General features: G+C 39.9%; 1 protein-coding gene across 2 annotated transcripts in view; it reads left to right on the top strand.

Annotated features, from left to right (window-relative positions):
• Ccdc191 (coiled-coil domain containing 191) overlaps positions 1-21,964 on the top strand; it is a 72,182-nt gene that overhangs the window by 45,356 nt on the left and 4,862 nt on the right. Inside the window, exons 9-15 of one of the 2 annotated variants that reach the window (XM_048346645.1) lie at positions 5,977-6,226; positions 10,521-10,987; positions 11,751-11,863; positions 14,071-14,153; positions 15,133-15,234; positions 19,882-20,025; positions 21,558-21,710. In XM_048346645.1, coding sequence (XP_048202602.1) covers positions 5,977-6,226; positions 10,521-10,987; positions 11,751-11,863; positions 14,071-14,153; positions 15,133-15,234; positions 19,882-20,025; positions 21,558-21,710 — 1,312 coding nt within the window. The remainder of the gene's footprint in view (positions 1-5,976; positions 6,227-10,520; positions 10,988-11,750; positions 11,864-14,070; positions 14,154-15,132; positions 15,235-19,881; positions 20,026-21,557; positions 21,711-21,964) is intronic. The other variant, XM_048346646.1, reaches the window with a different exon arrangement.

Below are 21,964 nucleotides of genomic sequence, written 5' to 3'. Positions count from 1 at the left end.
CCCTCTTAGAATTCACTGTAGGGCTGGTTTTTTATTCACATACTCCTTTAGATCCTCTTTGCTATGGAAAGATCTGGTTTTCCCATCGAATGAACTCCAGCTTCGCTGGATATTTTATTCTAGGTTGGCCATTGCTGGCCTGTAGGACTTGGATGGTGTTCTTCCATTCTCTTCACACATGGTAGGTTTGTGTGGAGAGGTCTGCTGTTATTCGGATCCTCTTCCCATTGTAATAAATTTCTTTCTTCGCTTTCACTGCATTCAAAATTTGCTCTTTATTCTTGAGATCTGAAGTCTTGAATATTATGTGCCTTGGCGTGGCTTTTCTAGGGTCTGGTCTACCAGGTGTCATATAGGCTTCGGTTACCTGGATGGGGTCCCTTGTGAGATTGGGGAAGTTTTCTGAAATCACTTTATTGAAGATATGTTGAAGTCCTCTGCTCTGGTATTTGGCTCCTTTTTCTATTCCAATTATGCGCAGAGTATATCTCTTCTCTTTGTCCACTAGCTCCTGGATTAGTCTGCCCTGGAGCTTTAGCATTTCTTGGAATGGTAATTTTCTGGTTCTTATCGGCTGCATCATCATCCAAGAGAGAGATTCTGGCTCCAAGAGAGAGATTCTGGCTTCAATATGGTCCATTCTTTGTGCTGTGGATTCAAGTGCGGAGTTTATGGATGTCAGAGAGCTATTTATGGTTGCCAGATCAGCTGTGATCATGGAAATTCCTTCCTTTAAAGAGTTGTATTTTAAATCTATTTTTTTCATGCATTTCACTTCTCAGGTTGTTAAGAACTTCTTTAACGGAGGTTTGCACTGTATCCATTTTTGCTTCCATTTCTTTCTTGGCTTCCTGGTTGTCCTTCGAGACTTCCACTCTAAACTCCTGGAATTGTTTTCTGATTTCGTTTCTGAGACTTTCCATCATTTCTGCTAACATAGCCTCAGTTGTTTTTTTATTCTCCATCTCCTCTTCAGTCGTGCTGCTTTTTGGAGCTGGCGAGATGGCTTGCCATTTGATGAAATTTGTTATATTTCTTTGATTTGCACATCTGGAGATCTGTGGGTAGCTTCCCTGGTTTGGCTTTGTGCTGGTTCCCACTGGTCCGTCAGTGGGAGACTTGTTTGTGTCCTGGCTCTGGGTTTGAGTTTGACTGTTGAACCTTGCTGGCCAATGGGTGAGCATGACCATCTCGGTTGTTGCCGAGGTGGTCACCTTCACTGCACTTGGGGGTGGGTAGGTTCTGTGTCTTTCTCTGTGGGATAGTGTCCTGCCGCTGTGTTGTGCTGACCCTAGTGTGCCCCTGATGGGGGTTTGCTGGTCACTGATTCAGCGTGGCATGGAGGCTTTTCTCTTCTTTGGTTCTTTTTTCCACTCGGTATCTTGGTCAGAGGTGCTCACCTCTCAGATTGAGACTTGCCCCTGAGATGCGGTTCGCCCTTCTGTGTGGATTGCTCGGGGGCTGGTGTTGTTGTTGAGGGGTGGCCCACCCAATTGTGTGAAATTTGCCAATCTGAGTGGGCGCTGCCACTGGGAGGCTCTGCCCTCCTGTGAGGGTGTGCCTATCAGAGTGGGCGCTGCCGCTGGGGGGCCCTGCCCACCTGTGTGGAGTGCACCTACCAGATCGGGCCCCGGGTTGTTGGGGTGTGCTTGTGCCCTCCTACGAGTTTGCTGTGGGGGGCGGTATGTGTGGGCCCCAGTAGGATCAAGTGTCCGGGTGCGGGTTGGTGCCCACAGACTCTGCACCTCAGCTGCGAGGGGGGAGTGTGATCAGGCCCAGGTGTCCCTGCTGGGCTGGTATTGCTCACCAGCGCGCCTGTGACTTTTGTTGAAAAAGTCCGCCAGGCTCAGGCACCTCAGGTGGGGCTTCCAATGCCTGCCAGTCCCCGGGCCCCTGTTGGGGAGGGGGCGGGGTCGGTGCAGCCAGTTCAGGCTCCTCTGATGCCTTGGCGCTGCTCCGCCCCTGCTAGCTCCTGTGTCCTCCCAGAGTCTGAAGGGACTTTTTTGCCCCCTGATTTGGGGGTTCTTTGTTCCCTTGGGGTGGGGAGGGGGAGGGAGTGAACTCTAGCTTCTTTGTAGGGTTTGGGTCTCTGATAGCTGGTCTCCCGTTGGGGGAGGGGGTAATGGGGAACTTACTGGTCCTGGATTGTGTGTGTGTCCCTGCGCTGCTGTTGGCCCTTCAGGGGTGGGGTGCTGGGGTGTGGCGATCAGTCGTTTGGTGGTGGCGGCCCCGGCTCTCCCCTTCTGCACTGCCTGGTTCCCCCGCTGCTCATGTCCGATCCCAGCCGTGCGGTCCCGTACCTCCCCTCAGCCGCCGTCTGTCTCGATGGGTTCGTGCACCCCCTGGGGTCCATGGAGTCCTGCTGTCTGGACTCTGCGCTCCTGGGTGACTTTTCGACAGTTGGTTTGTTGGCGCCGGGTCCCCTTTCCCAGCCTGGCCCTATTCGGGCCAGGGTCGATGGGTGGGGGGAGGGTACCCCAGAGATTTTCTGGCTCCATGCAGGTTATAGGCTCTTCTTTTTTTGTTCTTTTTTGTTTCCTGCGTTTCTCTATTGCTTCTGGCTGCTGGTTTTGCTGGGTTCTTGATGGGGTGTTGGGTGCTGGAGTTCCCAGCTCACTAGTCAGTTGGAGCGAGTTGGGGTGCTTCCCTACTGTGGCGGCGCCATCTTCCTCCCCTTAATGTTAATATCTTGTGTGAACTAGGTCTGAAGTTACCTCTTTAGGTAACCTCTTTAGGTGAATTTATCCAAGTGAATTGTGTTTTAGTACATGTAGATGAGATTGCCCTTTTCGCAAATAGTTATGTTTTGTGTCATTTTCTTAAAAGCACAGAAGTTGGTATACGTGAGACACTGCCACCACTAAAGCACATCTCAACGGAGGAGGAGCAGGGCCAGCTTTATTTCAGGATCCTTGGCTTCTTTCTCCCACCCTTCCACCTTGGCCCACAAATAAGGACATATTCTCTACATTTCCAAACCTCCTGCACAACCATTTTGGAGAAGGCTCCAAGCACTGTAGTGAACAGGCCTGCTTTACCAATTTATTAAATTTTCACTCTTGTTGTAAGTGCAGAAATGTTTTTCTCTTTGGCCTTGTATAGAGTCCAAATTATCTCCCTGTCAAAACCCCAATGCTGCTTTTGGCTATAAAAACATGAAATTAAAATACATCAGGTAAATTTGGTACTACTCCTTCCTGAGCTAATAGATGAAAATGGAATTTCATGTTAATCAAACAGAGCAACACACTTCTGCCTTTGGGAAATTTATGAATTTTACTCACTTGAGAAAAGTATCATAGGGCTTTTGTTTCTTTATTTCTAAACAGAACTTTTAGAATTTGGTGTTCCCTGCCCTACTACCTAATTTACTTTTACTCTAAAAATGGTATTTCAAGGTCTGTCAGTCCTCAGATACTTAATTTATTCTCACTGAATTAGAATATACAAGAATTTATTTTATTAAAAACTTTTATTACAAAAACTATCAATCAAAAAGTATTTATTGAGTTCAGTGCATTATGAAGATCAATTAAATATAATGAAATATTTGAATAACAGATGTCTCAATCTGTTTTCTGCTGTCACATAATTCTAGAACTGGCTAATATGTGAACAATAGAAGTTTATTTGGCTCATGGTTCTGAAGGCTGGAAAGTCCAAAAACATAATACCTGCATGTGCCAAGGGCCAATGTGCTATGTCATAACATTGGTAAAAAGGCAAACAAGCACACACAGACAGAACTGGGAAATCAGGCCAAACTTATCATTTTTATCAGGAACTCACTCCCAAGATAACAGCATTAATCTATCTATTCATGAAAGCAGAGCCCTCTTGACCTAATTACTTTTTTTTTTTTTTTTACAAATTAGGCAAGCTAGAGCATAGAGCTTCAGTCTCAGCTCCCTAATTACCTTTCGCTTCATGTTATTACAATAAGGCTGAAATTTCAGCATTTATTTTGGAGGGTACATTCAAGTGATAGCAGCAGAATTGCTAAGTTCAGACTAGATTAGAATGGAAATATCAGAGTACATCTTTGGTATTAAGGGTGAAGATTTGTTAAGCTTATTTTGGCTATATTCTTTGTTTCAACTCACATCAAAGTCACAGTATAACTGAAATGAGAGTGGCAATCCAAACAATTATGTAAGCATTAAGATCTTTATGCTTCTGACTCATGGATCTAAGAACATCATTATTTTATTGACCTGACTTCAATGAGGAGAATGAGGCATCTTATACGTTTAACAAAAATGGATCTTCAAGCAGTGTTACAGAGAAACTGCCAGTCTCCTTCACAAGATAAAATCACGTGGGCAGCTAAACCATAGTAGATTTAAAACCCTGCACTGATCACCAATACCACATAAGTTTCAAGCTGGCAGGGCTAATAACCATTCACAGGTAGGTAAGTCTCTGTGCTTGAATTCTCGATTGGCTGCCATCAGGGTCTCCTGATGAAGACTCATGCTGGGAAGGGAGCGATTCCACTTTCCAGTCCACTCAGTCCAGTCTCCTCATGTTTGTGTGAATTTTGCAGAGGAAAAAAAAAAGCTAGGTGACTATTATGTTCCATTTTCACCAGACATTTATTTATATATTCAATTCATTTATTCAGATTTGGTAAATTAGTCCTTCTGTTTAGTGATTCTTCTCCTGAATAAATCTTTGTTTCACAGGACCTACCCTCAGAATTTGATCTTGACTTTTTTTTCTTTGTGGAGTGGTATTGGGGTTTTGAACACAGGGCCATGTACTTACTGGACTGGCTAGAGACTGATGAAACACACTTCCAGCAATGTGTTTCACCAGTTGTTTGTTTATTTGGCTTAAGGATAGGGTCTCTGTTCCTTCCCAGGTGTGCACTTGAGATGCAAGTGTCTACTTTCCACTTCCCCTCATTGCTGGTATCACTTGGCACATACCACCTCATTCAGCTTCCCCTTAAAAGACAGAGTCTCCTGGACTTTTTCTGCCCAGGCTGGCCTAGAACCACAACCTATTTGTTTTCAGCCTCCCAGGTGGTTTAGGGATAAGCCACCTGCATGACTTCAACTTTCTTAATTGACAACACTTATTAAATGATATATTTTTGTCTCCTGCTCTTTTCCTAAACATTTATTTCTTAGATATATACACACTAAATGAATGTTTCTTTCCTTCATGCATTCCTCTTAAAATATTCATATACCTACTTCGGGGTTTCTTTCCCTACAAAACCTGCAGAAATGATTTTATAGTTATAAAAACCATTTAATATGTCTTTGTGACATGAAAAAAATAGAACAGAGCAGTCACTCTACTTAAAAGAATGTCTGGACATACTGATGTTTTCTGTGAAGAGATTCTTTGTACTAGAGAATGTTTTAAATTATTCCATTTAGTTTCATATAAAAGATAAGCTGAGGGGCTGGGAATATTGCCTAGTGGCAAGAGTGCTTGCCTCATATACATGAAGCCCTGGGTTCGATTCCTCAGCACCACACATATAGAAAAAGCCAGAAGTGGCGCTGTGGCTCAAGTTGGCAGAGTGCTAGCCTTGAGCAAAAAGAAGCCAGGGACAGTGCTCAGGCCATGAGTTCAAGCCCCAGAACTGGCAAAAAAAAAAAAAAGTAAGCTGAATCAGAAACGAGTGGCCACGCACACCTATAATCCTAGCGATTCAGAAGGCTGAGATCTGAAGATCGTGATTTAAAGCTGGGGAAGGAAAATATATGAGTCTCTTAAAAAGCAAAAAGTAGAGCTGTAGCTCAAGTGGTAAAGCACCAACCTTGAGTAAGAAAGCTAAGGGACAGGAGCCAGGCCCTGAGTTCAAGTCCCAGTTACAGAACAACAACAACAACAAAAACCCAAAAAAGGTAAGCTGGAGTTAAGATAGAGCATTTTTGGTCCTCTTTTGGTCTTGTGGTTCACTTATATTATCAATCAAATATTGCTTCTTTATTTTAATTGAAGTGTTTTGCCGCTTAGAAAGCAACAACTGGCCACTGAGTATAACCGGAAACAAGTTCTTCGACGTTGCTTTGCGGAATGGCAGCATTGGCGTGGTGCCCTGGTCATGAAGAGAGACTTGGCTCGTGCAAAAGAGGAAACTAGGAAGAAAATGGATGAGCTGCTGAAAGCAGCGTCTCTAGGAAAACTCAGTACCAGTGGGTTGCCAGACATCCATCCACAGGAAGAGGCAACGGCCATGGTGGGCTTACCAGTAGGGAGTGGAAAGGTATATTGTTTTTCTTCATTTAGTCTTCCTACATGTTTATAACCTGAGGTATGACAGCCATGGCCAGATTGCCTGGTGTAGGCTGTTAAAAGATTAGGGTATGGGGGGCTGGGGATATGGCCTAGTGGCAAGAGTGCTTGCCTCGTATACATGAGGCCCTGGGTTCAATTCCCCAGCACCACATATACAGAAAACGGCCAGAAGCGGCGCTGTGGTTCAAGTGGTAGAGTGCTAGCCTTGAGCAAAAAGAAGCCAGGGACAGTGCTCAGGCCCTGAGTCTAAGCCCCAGGCCTGGCCAAAAAAAAAAAAAAAAAGATTAGGGTATGACAGTGCACAGAGGTTACCTTTCAAGGCAGTGTTTATTTTTTTAACTGAATTTTCTTTTTATAATCACATATCCACCTTGGAATAGTTTGACATAATTTGAGGAAGGAATTTTAAACTGCTAATGAAAGACTACTTTAGGAAGAGATACATAAAACACTGTTTGTAACTGATGAATGCTTCATCTTTGATCTCTACACTTTTCTAAATGACAATGGGATTTTTTTTTTTAATTTTTCCAGTCAGAAAAGTCGTATGTTCTAACAGTAGCAATTTGATAGGGAAAAAAAATCACAGAAGAAAAAGAACAAGAATCCATAATTTCATCATTTAGAGTTAACTACTAATAACACGGAAGTATAACAATCTACTCTTTTATGATTTTGGCGGGTTGAAGTCAAGGCATTGAACTTTCCAGACAAGCACTCTTAACTGCTAAGCCAAAATGCCAATTTTTTTTGTACTGGTTATTTCCAGGATAGAGTCTTTCCGAACATGTACACATGTAGGCTGTGATCTTGTGATCCACCTCTTTTATGCTTCCTGTTATAGCTAGGATAAAAGGAAGCCAGCACCATGTCTATCTCTCCATTGAGAAAGGGTCTCTTCAACTTATTTTTGCCTGGAATGGTCTTAGCCATGATCATCCCAATCTATACCTCTAAAGTAGCTAGGATTACATGTATGAGCCATGGTGCCTCACTTATTTTTTAATATAAATGTAATTATTTTTATAATTTAAACTTTTTAAATATAATATGAGAACTTTCAATACTTACAGTAGTTCTCCACTGAAAGTGTAATTCAGAATTAGGCCTACTAAATAAGAATTTCTAGTTATGGGGCACCTGAATTTTTTAAGTTCTACAGGTGAACCTGAGTGCTACCCTAATGGACTATTGTGCTATGTTATCATTTGGTAATGACTAGTGATGTTCTATAGTGAACCATAAGCAAGAATTGACTTAACTCATCTGCTACTAGGATTTAAGGTACTTCTTCTTCCGTGAACATCTTAGTAATAGCTAAATTTTTGTGTGTACCCACGATGCTTTTACTTAGGATAAAGATTTGAAAAATAGAAAGCATATTCTATTTTCTTCTGAATCTTGCTTCATTATTTGTATTTCTTTGACTATTAATGCAATTAAATATTTTTATATTTGGCATATAAATATATGGGTACATATCATGTAGAAAGACATAGAAACATACTAACTTGTCTCCTCACATCCTTTGCCCATTTTCCTTCTGGGTTCATAGGCTTTTCTTATTTGTAGGAGCTTTTTATATTTTTAAGATTATTGATGCTTTAAATATATATCTATACTGAAATCGTTATTTCCATTTTGGCACTTGTTTTTTTTGTTATGTGCGGCATTTGATACTATGCACAGTTGTTAATTTTTATAACATTACTACCATGACCTTTTCTTTCCTGATTGTTCTTTCCTTGTTTAGCGAGGCGGTGACTTCCCTTATAAAGACAAGTTGGAGACAACCTTCTACCCTCTTACCTCCACCTGCCTAGTGACGCTGTTAGCACTTAACTCAAATGTGCCAGAGGCCTTCAGCCTGGCTTTTTACCCTGATACTGCTAGCATGGAACTGGTTTTAATTTAAGTTTAGTCTCTCAGTAAAGGGAGATCACAAGGATGCTATGGGGACTTATATAATGACATTTTAGTCCTTTCCCTTAGGCAATTTATGTACCTTTATGTCAGTTAGATAATTTTGACCCCATGAGTCCTAAGATAGATTTTTATCTTAGAAATAACTGAGTGGTACATTTTTCCCATGAAGTTCCACTATTATTATTTTGAAGTGACAAAAGCCAGTAGAATATTTCTTACTGTGAAAAACATAAAAAGTATTGTATGTATATTTAGACTTCAGTAAAAAAAATAACCTTCCAAATATCAAATCAAAGACAAAAATGTTTATCAAGAAAAGATAATATTGTAAGAAAAATAGAATAAATTAAAATAGAGACTACAATAGACTCCATAAGTTACTAGGTAAACCAAATCTTTTCCAGAATGTAAACCATTAAAATAATATCTTTAGTTAGATACTCATTAATTTACCTGTAGCAATTCATATACTAAAAACACACATGCCATAAAATGTTTGAAAATTACCAGTTAGCCCATACGTGATTTTCTCTAATTAGGCCAGGCTGTTCACTCCATTTCAGTTGAGTACAATCTGTACCATTAAGCTTTTCTTTCATTCGTTCATTTTTACTTTAGAAAGTTACCATGATCTAAAAGAAATCTTGTTGCTGTGCTCAAGGCTTTTTACATAGTCTTGCTGGGTTAATAACATGTCATTACTGTAAAGTTTAAAAGAGCCTAAAACATCTGCCCTGCTTGATGCTAAATTTCATAAGTGGGTGTTCCCATGAATAAATGTCCACTGACATTTCTGAAATAAAAGGTTATTTTTAAAAGTCTTTTCCATTTCAGTTTCCACATATCAAATCTCTCAGCTAAGTTTATGGAAACTATGAGAAATAGTTTTGAGTACCTGCTATGACACCTTGTTCAAGCTGAAGCTTCTGATACTAAATAGCACCTCCTATTTTTCCTAGTGTTCTGATACTAAGTAGCTACTAGTGTTTTTCTCTTAGTGCTAGTGCAGGTAGAAGAAATAGCAGCTATTCAGACCATAAATCATGAAATTAAATCATTCTAGAGGAGCTATTTTAACTTGACATCATGTTAGCCAGGGTAAGTTTTGTCTATTAAAATGCTTATTTCCTTTCCTGCTGACTCTCACTTGTAATCAAATTTGATACCTCAGTCTATGAATTTTTATGCAATGAAGCTTCATTAGAAGTATTCACCTATATGCTTTTGCAAAATATTTAAGTAATCTTGTTTTTCTGTAAGAGATATTTGCCTAGTAATCCTTCTACATACTTCCTACATATAGTTCAAGAATTGCTAGTGGCTAGAAGCCAGGCCTTGATGCTGAAATGAATAAATCTCCTGTACTGTATCAAAGCAGTAATTTACTAGTAATTTAAAGTAATTTATAGAATAGAACTTCTGGGGTTGGAGGCAAGGCTCAGTTGATAGAGCACTAGCCAATGAATGAAAGTGGCAGATACAAGTTTAAGTCCTGGTCTCAGACTTTAAAATAAACAACAACAAAAGCCAGAGTTTCTTTTGATTTGTGTCAAAAATTCTTGAGAAAGAATAAGTCCTTTGTCACAAACTTCAACCAACTCTTACATTTTAAAATATCTATAATATGTACCTGAAGTAAGAGTACCCAAGTCATAAATTACCTGTCCAAACTAGATATTCCTAAGAGAACCTTTGATCAATGTGTCTTGGCCCAGGACGATGATTCTCACAGCTATACTGTTAGCATGTCCTCCATCTCAGTTCCTCAACCCTTCCCTCAAAACCAGCTGATCTGGCCAGGCCTAACTATAACTGGCCTTCAGCCCTGGCCTTTCCTCCCACTTACCAGAGCCATGTTTTACCCCTAGTTCCCAGCTGCATCAGGGAATGCTGCCTAACTATAACTGTTAAAGTCAGAAAAGCCCATCCTGGCTATGTGCCATCTTGAGCGTCCTGCTGCGCATGCACACAGAGGACTTCACTCAGTTCCTGCCCCTGGTGCCTGACTATAAATTTGGCCCTAAACAAAGGACGGGCACCATTTCTCCCTCTCCTGTGGGAGAGGTGACCTTGTCAGCCTCGGCTGGCAATAAACTACTTTTGCTGTCTATAGCTGTGTGTCCATGGGGTTTTTCTGTGCTGGGGCTAACAATAACCACTTACACAGTTGCTGTTACTGAGCATGCTGGGGGTGGCTCAGAGAGCCATGGCCAGTGGCCTGAAATAACCAATCTGGTAGAACAGTGCAACTAGCTGGGGTATAGGCAATTGTGCCCTTGAACCAAACGGTGCTGACTCTTAATGCCTTGTGTGATAAAGTGTTCTTTCTTTCTCAGGTCACTGCTGGTCTCAGATCCCCTTTGTGGGAAAAGCCACCCTTGGGAACCAGTGGGTCTATGTTGCACCCTCCCTTAGGAAGATCCACAAAGGATAATTTGCAAGATCCCTTTCAACATATCCGCGGGAGTTGCCCAGATATTCAGCAGCACAAGACCCTGGATGTTGAGATCTCTCAGCAGCCTGGTGGTGATGAGAAGCCTGGAACCAGCAGCCAGGAAGAAGAACCTGTTTGCCTGGGGCATTTCCGGAGCCGCCATGTCTACCAACAACGGCTGATTGAGAAGCAAAAGAAGAAACTTGAGGAGCAGCAGAAAACCATTCTGGAGCTGAAGGAAAGCCAGCGGCTGGCAGAGGCTCGGTGGGCAGCTGAGCGAGCCGCCGCAGTCACACATGCACAGAGACGCCGTCTGTCAAATCCCAGAGGAGCAGAGGAACCCAAAGGAACCTGCCAAAAGCTTTTGAAGTATGTCTGCTGTAGCAAATCACTCTTTGGATATATTTTGTGGGCTTTTTTACTTGGAAATAAAGAGGCTCTTGAGCCTTCTTGCCCTGTTTTTTAACTCCATGACCTGAAGCTGAGAAGCCTCGTGAGTTGTGATTTGTATATGGCAGGGTTAAACAATTATGGAAAGCAAGTGACCTCTGTAAAGAGCCAGTTACACAGTTGGCATTTGGGTTGTGTGTCCCTTTGTCAGAGGAGCTCAGTAACTATCCAGTGGAAGAATTAAAAATACTTGCTCTCACTAGATTTCTGATTATGTTTAATGTTGAGAAGCCAAGAAAGACAACTCCAGGTCCGCATGGAATAGCTTCTGGGATAGCCCATCTCCTGGCTTGAAATGTTAGTTCTTTGGGATAGCACTAAACTTTTTTTATTCTGAAATGAGTCCAAATTTCTCAAGTTATTTAAAATGGTTTCAGAGGTGCTTGAGATGTACACATGATGTATGACAAGTGGCAGGATAAGAAATGGTGATAACTTTCATTAGAAACATTACGACAGGAGTCAGAGCACCTGACTCCCATTGTAGACTCAAGCATCACATGACCCTTCTGTGCTTTGTTACACCAGTGTATAACTCAGATATAATAACCCATAGTTATATCACAAAGGAAGGATTAACATAAGTTCTTAACTGCTTTGAATTCCTCAGATGCAAAGGCTTTGAAAGATAATAGTTGTGGATCTAAATTCTTTTCCTTCCCCCTACCTTCTTTTCTTCCAGTTCATCTGTTATTTCTCCTGGGACTGAAGATTCTAGAAATGATTCCCGAAGTTCTCTTTCTGAACCCCAAAAAACCACAAAGCAGACGATAGCACCCCATCCTATACTAAAAGGCATGACGGTCTTGATGGTAGCTTTCTTGGTGGTTATCTTCTCTCCTAGCATAGATGTCTAGGACTGGATCCTGATAGTTTGTAGGTTTTTGAGACTTAATAGAACCTGGTCAGTATCTAAGATGGGTAGATATGGGAGGAACAGAATGCTCAGAGAGCCCACTAAAAAGAATGCACAAACAACACAAATGATCACACCAAATGGTTACAACTAAACATTTGTAAAGATCATTCTATTTTCTTGTTAATGCTTAAATATTGATCAGCTCATAGAAATTCAAGTTCTTTTTTACCATTTTTAATTTAATTTTATTGTTAAGGTGATATACGGAGGAGTTATAGTTACATACATAAGGTAGTGAGTACGTTTCTTATCAAACTTGTTACCCCCTCCCTCATTTTTCTCCCACTTTTCTTCCCCCCCCCAGTGCTCCCCCAAGTTGTATAGTTAATTTCCTACATATTGTATTGTTTTGTCATTTTTATATTTTAATAGTTTATTTAAGGGGCGGTCACTGTTACATATTCATACATGTTTGCACTGTATTCCAATCAGCCTCACCCCCTCTCACTCCCTGCCCCCTTCCTCCAAAAGATAGCATCTTCAAGCTTCCTTGTTCTATCCTCATAGTATTGCAAATCATCGGTTTTGACAGTATTCCACCTTATTTATCCTCACTGCCAGCTCAATCCCCTCTCACTACTACCCACCGTTATTTCCTTTTATAACAAGTTATACCTATATAGTAGGACTTTAATAATGAAATCTACAAATGAGAAATTTTAGTTTGATGCACATAGAAAACATGGTTTTTAAGATGAAACAATTCTATGATATTATAGGCATTCCTTAGAGCCTACCTAGTAAGTCTGTTAATTTATATTATCATAAACTTAGTGCATGTTACCGTGCATGTTTGCAAATGGTGGTTTACACTTTTGTGTTGTGGTTTGTAAATTGGTCTGTCTTCCTGTGGTAAGATTACAAGAAGTAACAACATCCTAAGGACAGTGAGCCTGCAATCTGCTCTTGTCCGTGAAGAGACTGGCCATTTACATCCAGCAGCTTATGCTGCCTTTGCCCACTACTAACGCTGACCAGGAAATGCCTAGTTCAGTGCAATACATTTTTTTAAATTATTGTTTGATCGAGGACTTAGCTATTTTAGAATCCCTGTCTTATTTTTCAAGTAGCCTTTAATGATTTTTATCTAGAAAAGATGGAGAAAGGGCATATTGCCGAGTCGCTGCTTCTCTGGGCTCTCACACTTTAATCCTCTAGTCTATTTCTGCCTCCTTAAGGACAGTCGCACTGCCACCCTCTGTGGTACCACGGCTGGCGCTTAATGTCTGGGAGAAATAGCACGGTGAGGCTTTTGTTTTTTAATTCTTAAAACTTAGGCCTAAAATCCCTTCTCTGCAACATGGCCCAAGGAAAGAAACTCTTGGCTGGCTTAGGTGAGCAGAACTTGATCCTTTTCCTACCCATGCCCCTCCTTTCTGTGAAAGCTTTGACTGATTACAGAGTCATATTATCAGACCATCTTGCGCATTTGTTTCATTTGGATCGATATTTAATAGACTGTCAAGAACAGGAGTCTGACACTCAAATTTGTTCCAATGCCAGTTCTCAAATGCCTGGTAGACTTCCATTTCCTGCCCATCTGGATAGCTGGGTCCTAAAGCTCTATTAAAATGTATTCATCATGACCCCAAACTTCAGTTTGTTCTTGCGTCTACAGATGCAGAGACAGTGACTTGTAGAAAAACAATGGTTCATTTAACATGGGATTTAAGGAATATTTTGACTCTCAAAATCTTTTTTTTTACCTGAAACTAAATTTATCACCAAAGGGTATACTTAAATTACAATTTTAGTCTCTGAGTTTCATACACTTAACTCCTATCATCCAGGCACATTCTCTTATTTAAACCATTATTTACATTATTCTAAAACAAATGTTAATAAAAACATAATCTATAAATTGCTTATCGTTGCTGAGGATGGTGAAATAGCTTGGGATGAGATTACAGGTCTTAACCTGTAGTATGTATATGCTTCATATGTTTAATTTTCTTCTGAGATAGTGAACATTCAATTTATAAGAAAACTCAAATTCTAACCCTAAATGCCACTATGTCATAGAAAGTTTTCTTGCAGTGCTCCTCATATTTTTGTCTATTAAAATTATGTTACTATTTTCTAGCCATGGAAGAGAGAGCAGTTCAACGTGCTGAACGTAGGCGGATCTTGGCAGAAAGGAAGAAAAAACAAGATGAAGAGAAATTGGTAATAAAATTCAAAATGCAAACTGAGGCAAAAAATGTGTTGTCTAGAGTTTAAAAAATGAAAGTTAGCTTGTTCAGCCTCCTGTGGTAACAGAGTTAGATCAACTTTGAAATAGCTTTTGGCCTACTCACCTGTAGGAAGGACATTGACATGATCCACACTGCAAAAAGAAAACTGGGATATTCACACATGACCAAGAATAGTGTTATTGGCAGATGTTTGACCTAATGAGTTCGCAAAGGGAAACTTTACTTACTTTCTCATAGTTAGCTCTCTACCACCTCAGCCACGCCTCCAGCCTGGTTTTTACCTGGAGCCAGCTGTTCTTGTTTGTACCAGCCATAAGCAAATAAGCCAAGCAAGACTCTGTGTTCGGGCTGGGAATATGGCCTAGTGGCAAGAATGCTTTCCTTGTATACATGAAGCCCTGGGTTCGATTCCCCAGCACCACATATATAGAAAACGGCCAGAAGTGGTGCTGTGGCTCAAGTGACAGAGTGCTATCTTTGAGCAAAAAGAAGCCAGGGACAGCTCAGGCCTTGAGTCCAAGCCCAGGCCTGGCCAAAAAAAAAAAAAAAAAGACTCTGTGTTCAAACCCTGCTACTGCTATACAGACACACACACACACACACTTTTGCAATGAAAGAGAAATGGTCTTATTCATGCACAGTTTCACCTCAAGGAGAAAAATTTTACTTATATTTGTATTCTTTAAAAAGTGTACAAAAGGGCTACCATTCAACAAATCAGTTTATAAGTACAATGCATCTCAATGTCAATGTCACCCTTTGGAGAAAACTTTTAAGCTATATAATTCACCACATGTTGATTGGGTTTTCTACTTTTAACCACAAAGGACAGGTTTATTTCAGAGACAAAGCAGGTGTTATGGTTGATGCTTGACCCATGTCAATACAGAAGATCTTTTTCCTATGCAAATGGGGTGTTCTGATTTTTCTGCATTACTGTCCTTAATCAGGCTCAGTTAAAGGCCCAAGAGGAAGAACGTCAGAAGAAGGAGGCAGAAGAGAAGGAAGCTCAGCTTCAGAGAAAACGAGAAGAGAAGAGACTGAAGAAAATGGTGAGTAGTCTTCAGCCAGTCACTTGTCTGTGAGGCCTATGGTGTGAGACCTGTGGCCCTATCCTCACAAGACCTGTGAGGGACATTTCAGATTCAAACCATAACAAGTGCTGTAGTCCATTTGGAATTAATTTTGCATATGGCATGAGGTATGTGTGAAATTCATTTTTTGTGTAGACAGCCAATGTCTTTTTAGACTGACTTTTCTGTATTGAATTATTTTTACACACTTCTCAAATATAGACACTCAAGGAGTTAGGGTTTAACATGAACTTTGGAGGAACATATTTAGCCCACAATAGTTAAGTAGTATGAGATTTTTCCCCTCCGCTGCCTTTTAAGATTTTATCTCTGGTTTTCAGTTTTTGAATATGATATACCTTGGTGTGGTTTGCTGATTCATTGGCTTGCTTCCCTTGTTTAATAAGCTGAAGCTGCTTGGGAATGAAGTAAGTTTGTCTTATTCGCAGATTGATTACTTGGAGTTTTGATCAAGCACAGTTAAAAAATAAATGTAAAAAAAAAATTAAAAGAAATTTCAGAGCCAAAACCTAGTTAATTCCCAGGTGCAGATTCCACTGCTCAGTGGATTTGTAAAAGCTGTCAGTCCCACATTATCGTCAGTTGTGTTTAAACTCATTCAAAGCTTTTCCTCAATAGTGACCTACCTAGAACCATATAGACTTATGGATAACCAAAGATCTACTATATGTTTATATGTTTTGTTACTAATTTTGGAATATCTTTACCTCCTATTGGTTCAAATATTTTCACCTGCCATTCACATTCTCTTAAGTTTCCAGTCATGCTGGTGTTGTTTCCTACTGCCTCCCTCCCAAATCTCAGATAGGCTGTTGTGTTTCCCTCATTCCTTTTTACTTTACAGTTAATGTAGTGTCCATTATCCTATTTTCAGGTTACTTAATTCTTTCTTTAGCTGTTTCATGTAGGGATAAGTACAATAAAAACTCTCTTCATTTCCATTAATATATGATTTTGATTGCTAGCTTTTTATTGTTTTTTTTCTATTGCTGTTGGTCGTGGTGCTTGAACTCAGGGCTTGGGTGCTGTCCACAAGCTTTTTTGCTCAAGGATAGCACTCTACCACTTTGAGCCACAGCTCCACTACTGGTTTGGGGGTGGTTAATTGGAGATAAGAGTCTCACAGACTTTCCTGCCCAGAGTTGGCTTTGAACCACAATCCTCAGATCTCAGCCTCCGGAATAGCTAGGATTATAGGTGTGAGTCACCAGCACCTGGCTGGTTTCTAGCATTTTTATTTTGAATCTTAGAGTTTTTCTGTCTCTGCTAAAAAAAATTGATGCTGAATGCTAGAGCCTGAGACATTATTGTCATACATTATTTAAAATTCTCTGATAGTTCCAACAACTCTATGTCATGTTCTGACGTCTTGTTCTCTATGTCTTGTTCTGATGGTTCATTTATTTTTTCAGAGTGTTTATTTCTTGTCTTTTGGTAGGTCATATCTATTTTTTGCTGAAAGCCATTTTTCTTAGGACAGTTAGAAACTACAGTAAATAGACTATTAATGTGAAGATTTGTGTCAGTCTATCCAGGAACTTGGCTTTGCTTAGAGCTTATTGTTGCTATGGTTACTACTGTTGAGGCTTGTTATTGCTATGGACACCAGAGACTTCACTTTCCTCCAGTAACTTTGTTTTTATCTCTTACGGTTTGGGGTTTTCCCTTAGTGCTGTTCTCCAGAGACTGTCTCTTACAGTTCTCACACTGTGATCCAGAGTTGTTACTGAGGCTTACACAAGTGTGGTGATAGATTCTAGGTGAGTGGACGCATTCTATGGCCTGATTACAGTTCATTCTTTTTAGGGTATAGTACTGCACACAGCAGAATTTCTGTTCCTGCTCTCTAAGAAGAGCTTTTTGTTTTCTGTACTCTGATTTCTTTCTTTCAGCCTCAGTGAGTACCACCACTCTTTCATGTTAAAATAAAATAAACCCTTCCTCCACCCTTAGGTGAAATAGGGGTTCTTGTCTGGCAGAGTTCCCAATGTGTCCTTCCCCCAGTTTCAGGACTGTGACCCTGGTGCTCTGAAGTGCTATGCAAACAGAGCCTTAAGTCTCCTAAGGGAGAATGATCTAGCAGCATGTGCAGTTGCTGCTATTCCTCCAAGCCAAAACATTTTAGAAACTTCCTCTGGATTCTCCTTAATCATTTTTTTGTGTGAGTCACATAGGGTTCCTGTAGGAAAAGCATGCAAAAGAGTGGGAACCACCCCCATGACTGTGATCAATAGAGCTTCTCTCTTCTTATATAAGAGCCTCCTTGAAACAGCCTCTTATCATCTTATTCTCATAGCAAATTGGGGGTGCAGCTACTGTTGTAGACATTTTCTGTACAAGAAAACAGAATATGGTGACACTAATGAAATACAACCAATCTTGTTAAGGAATCCTTTACTGAGGAAAGAAATACATGTTTGAGGGAACTACGGTGTTAAGATTACAAAATTTTGAGCTGGGGATATGGCCTAGTGGTAGAGTGATTGCCTCATATACATGAAGCCCTGGATTTGATTCCCCAGTACCACATATATAGAAAACGGCCAGAAGTGGCGCTGTGGCTTAAGTGGTAGAGTGCTAGCTAGCCTTGAGCAAAAAGAAGCCAGGGAGAGTCCTTAGGCCCTGAGTTCAAGCCCCAGGCCTGGCAAAAAAAAAAAACAACAAAACAAAACAAAAAAAAGAATACAAAATTTTGACGCAAGCAGAACTCTCATTGTTTTTCTTAATATTTTTCCACAGAAGTACAGACTTTTTAAAAGTCTGGTTTTCTTCACAATCCTTCTAAAATTGGTTTTCCTTTCAGAACTTAGAACACTAGCTATAGTTAGAATTCTGGGAGAACAGTTATATGTAACTTAAGTGCCCATGAGATCAAGTTCTTACCCAAAAGGGTAAACCTTTGGTTATCTAACTCTTTGGCCAAGGTTTGATTTCCATTGGTAAGTTCTACTACACCTTGATGTTCCTGGGATATTTCAGTGGATGGAGAAATCGTTCATTTCTTTGCTTTTCTATTTAACCTTCACCTTCCTATTCCTACTCCATGAGTTGCTTGTTTGTTTGTTCCCTATTCACCCATTCAGCAAGTGTCTTGGGTACCTAGGTAAAGATGAAAAAGGTAATTTTGGCTTCATGTTCAGAGAATGGAGACATTTCGTTTTCAAGAACTTGTATAGAAATAGGTAGTTGGCATTGGAAAATGAGTTATTCTCCCTGTGTTTTCTCTTTCCCATGAGTTCTCTTTCATTCTTTCTTGCAGAAGCTTTAAGCATACTAACTAGCTTGTCAAAGCAGCCATTTCACTACTGCCTTTTTCTTGACATCAAATTATGGAAAGTAAAGAGAAAGAAACTGGAATGAGTCCACAGTCCTTGCTTTGGTTCTTGAGTCTTTCCTAGCAGATGTCATGTGTGCTGTCACTCAACCTTTTTAGGTATTTTTTTCACACTTTTACTGTGGACTATTTTTGTTAAAACAGAAAGAAATAAATAATAACATTTAAGGCAAGGCATTAAGCTTTCACCACCTTTCAGGCATATTCTTCAAGTGTGTGTGTTCTCTGAGGGGCATGGGTGTTGACTCAGTGTGTTCCCAGGGATAGTTCCACCTCAAAGGAAAGAAAACTCCTAATCACAATCAAATACTTTTAACTTGTCTCTGAACTTACTGTTCATTACCTTTAAGGATGCAGTAGTAAGGATACTCATCTAGACATTTACTGAAGTCTCTCTACAGTTAAACAACACGGAGAGAGAGAGAGAGAGATGGATAGATGGCTGTATTTCTAGGATTTCTATGATAATAAGGAAATATTCATGATTTCTGTCTTCACTAGATAAATATTTTACTTTTTAGTTAAGAGATATATCATCTCTATGACCAGTCCTGAGTAGACCCAAGAATATACATAGACCTGATTCCTTTTAATGGCATTAACATATTGAAAAATGTAACATTTGTACATTCAAATAGGACAAATGGATCTTGTAAATAGGAAAGACAAATCAGAACATTGTTGACTGATTTGATGTTATTAAATTGATCACGCACAAAGGTTTAGAGAGGATTTATGAGGATTAAAATCTGGGGACACCTATAAATTGGAACTTGTGTCCAGATACAAAGGTATCTCAAGGCATCTCAGAACTTTCTTGAGATTCAGCTCCACAGAGGATTCAGGTACCAGATATATAGTACACAGCTGTTCCAAGATTCTGAAGGAACCTTCCACTGCCTGCAGAGAGCAGGGAAGCCCTCAGAGCATCTCTCTTTTCTACCTAAGACATTTGCAGTTCTTCTATCAAGAATTTTTCATCTGGTTCACTATGTTTCTTATTAATCTTTGAAATTTTACTTAGCTTTATACTGCTTATAGGAAAGCTTTTCTTTTTCAGAGCCTCTTCCAGCCATTAGTCTGAGTACTAATGTTCTGGTAATCTTGGGATTAGTCCTTATTCTTGTAGAGCTCATTGTCTTGATTTTCTTAGCAGAATTCGTTTTCTAATGTTCCTGAGTGAGCTCTCTTAAAACATTGTCTCATGGAATGTTCAAATGAAATTCATTAGTTTTTTGGATCATGACTTTTTTACTTCATTATTTTTCCAGAAAGAACTAGAGAAACAGAAGAGAATTAAGAGGAATCGAGAACTGGAAGCTGTGGCTAAAGAACATTATAAAATAGTTTTGCTAAGAAAAAAAGGTCTAGAACCTTGGAAGAGATTGAGAATGCAAAGCAAGCAAAACATTCAGGTGCACTCTAATACTATTCTCCTCCCCTCCCCCCATTTAGAAAATGGATTTTCTCTGCAGTGTGAACTCCTTTTGGGGACAGGGAGTTTAGTGATTTAAAAACTAGAATGATAAGCATTTTAAGTATATGAGCATTTCTTTCTATGGATAAGAATTTAGTTTTTTTCTTCAAAAGACTTTTGTAAAACCTAAATTTGTTAATACTAGAGGTCTGTAAGGAGAATAGAGTATACTCTGAATTTTAGCAGTCTTGTGAGACACATAAAACACTATAAAGTCTATCAGTCAGGTTTCTCCTGGAATGAAGTTGCATAACAGACAACTTCCAAATACCAAGTTCAAGTATTTATTTCACAGGGACATGTCTAGTCCAGTTGTAGACTGGGTTTATGTCTCTCCCCAAATTGTATTCTAGTTCCAGAAGCTGCTCAGAACATATTTCTCACCTGAGTGCTGTTAGATGGACAAAAGACCAAAAAAGACTTTGTAAACCCATAATGAAGCCTCCTCTGTGCTCTTACGTGTTACTGGGTAATGTAAGTCACGGCCAAGCTGAGGACATCGAGGTCAGAAAGCAGCTCCATCTTCAACTCCATTGAGGGGTGCTGCAAAATTACATTGCAAAGGACATAAATATACAATTACGTTGAAGGGAATAACAAATTACTCTACCACACACATGTGAAAATAAATACCTAACAAAGTTATCCAGCATATAGACCAGGACACTCAAGTAGATGATGAAGAAGTTCAAAGTGGATGAAATGTGTTTTGGTTTCCTAATTGGGGTATGCCACAGAATACCCCATGGTGGTCATGTTGGCTGGTCATTATGGTGATCAAGAGACTTACTTGGATCAATCACATTCACAGTCCTAGATGACTAAACTAGTCTTAGGAAAATGTGTAGGTGTCTAGAAAGTACCAAACGGAGAGGGTTTCCCCCTGACTCTTAAAAAATGCTACTTTTTAAATGTAGCATAAGTCTCTAAATTCTGAGTTGTGTGTTTATTTTGATACCATGATACTGAGCCTTTTTAAGTTGGTGGGACAGTAAATTACTCATATTATTTTCTATCAGTGGCTTGTGGTTTATTGATAAAATTTCAATGATGATGACAGTTCTACAAAACAAACTGAAAATATTGGCATTTCCTCAAATAGACAGTGGTTAAGTACATAATAAAGAGAAGTCTGTTATGGAGTTACTGTCCATTTTCCAAGAGAGCAAGCCAAGACTCTTGCCAGCTACTCACTCCGGAGGTTGTTTATTCCATTTCCATAACAAGCTAGTCACTGTGGACTTCAGGCAGTCCACCTTGAAAGGTGTGGCAATATGAATCTAACCCTCCAGAGAACTGGGTCCTTAGCCAAAACTTTAGGACATAGATTATATCTGCCTTAGGACTATTCTTGTTTAGTAACTGCCTACATGTGGACTATAGTGTCATTTGCCAACCTGGTACATATTTCCTTAAATGATTTAATATATAATAAAGAAGCTCCTCTTTTGATTGAAAAAAAATGTCCAGGTAGCAGAAGAACATCACTGTTTGGCTCTGCAGAGGAAATGCCTGCTCACCTGGTTCTGGTATAGTCAGGAAAGTCAGGCGAAGATGACGACCCAGGCTGATCAGTTCTATTTCCAGCTATTGCTCAGGAGAGTCATCAGGAGCTGGCTACAGGTAAGGCCACAGAGCAGAGCCCTTAACATAGACTTCACTGCTCAGTCCTCCAGAAGAAAACTAAATGGGCTCACAAATGCTCATGGTCATTATGCTTTTTGAATTCAAATGAAGCCAAATGAATTTAAATGTGTCAAATCCATTTGTTAGCAAAAAAAGTACATGCGTCTTTCATATCAAGTGTACAAACTGTAATGTATCCTTATATTGAGTTGTTTTTATAATGATGTCTTGTTTATGTCTCACAGTACTCA

This window comes from Perognathus longimembris, chromosome 5 (assembly GCF_023159225.1).
Source record: "Perognathus longimembris pacificus isolate PPM17 chromosome 5, ASM2315922v1, whole genome shotgun sequence".
Taxonomy (NCBI): Eukaryota; Metazoa; Chordata; class Mammalia; order Rodentia; family Heteromyidae; genus Perognathus; species Perognathus longimembris.
This window is presented reverse-complemented; position numbering and strand designations above follow the sequence as displayed.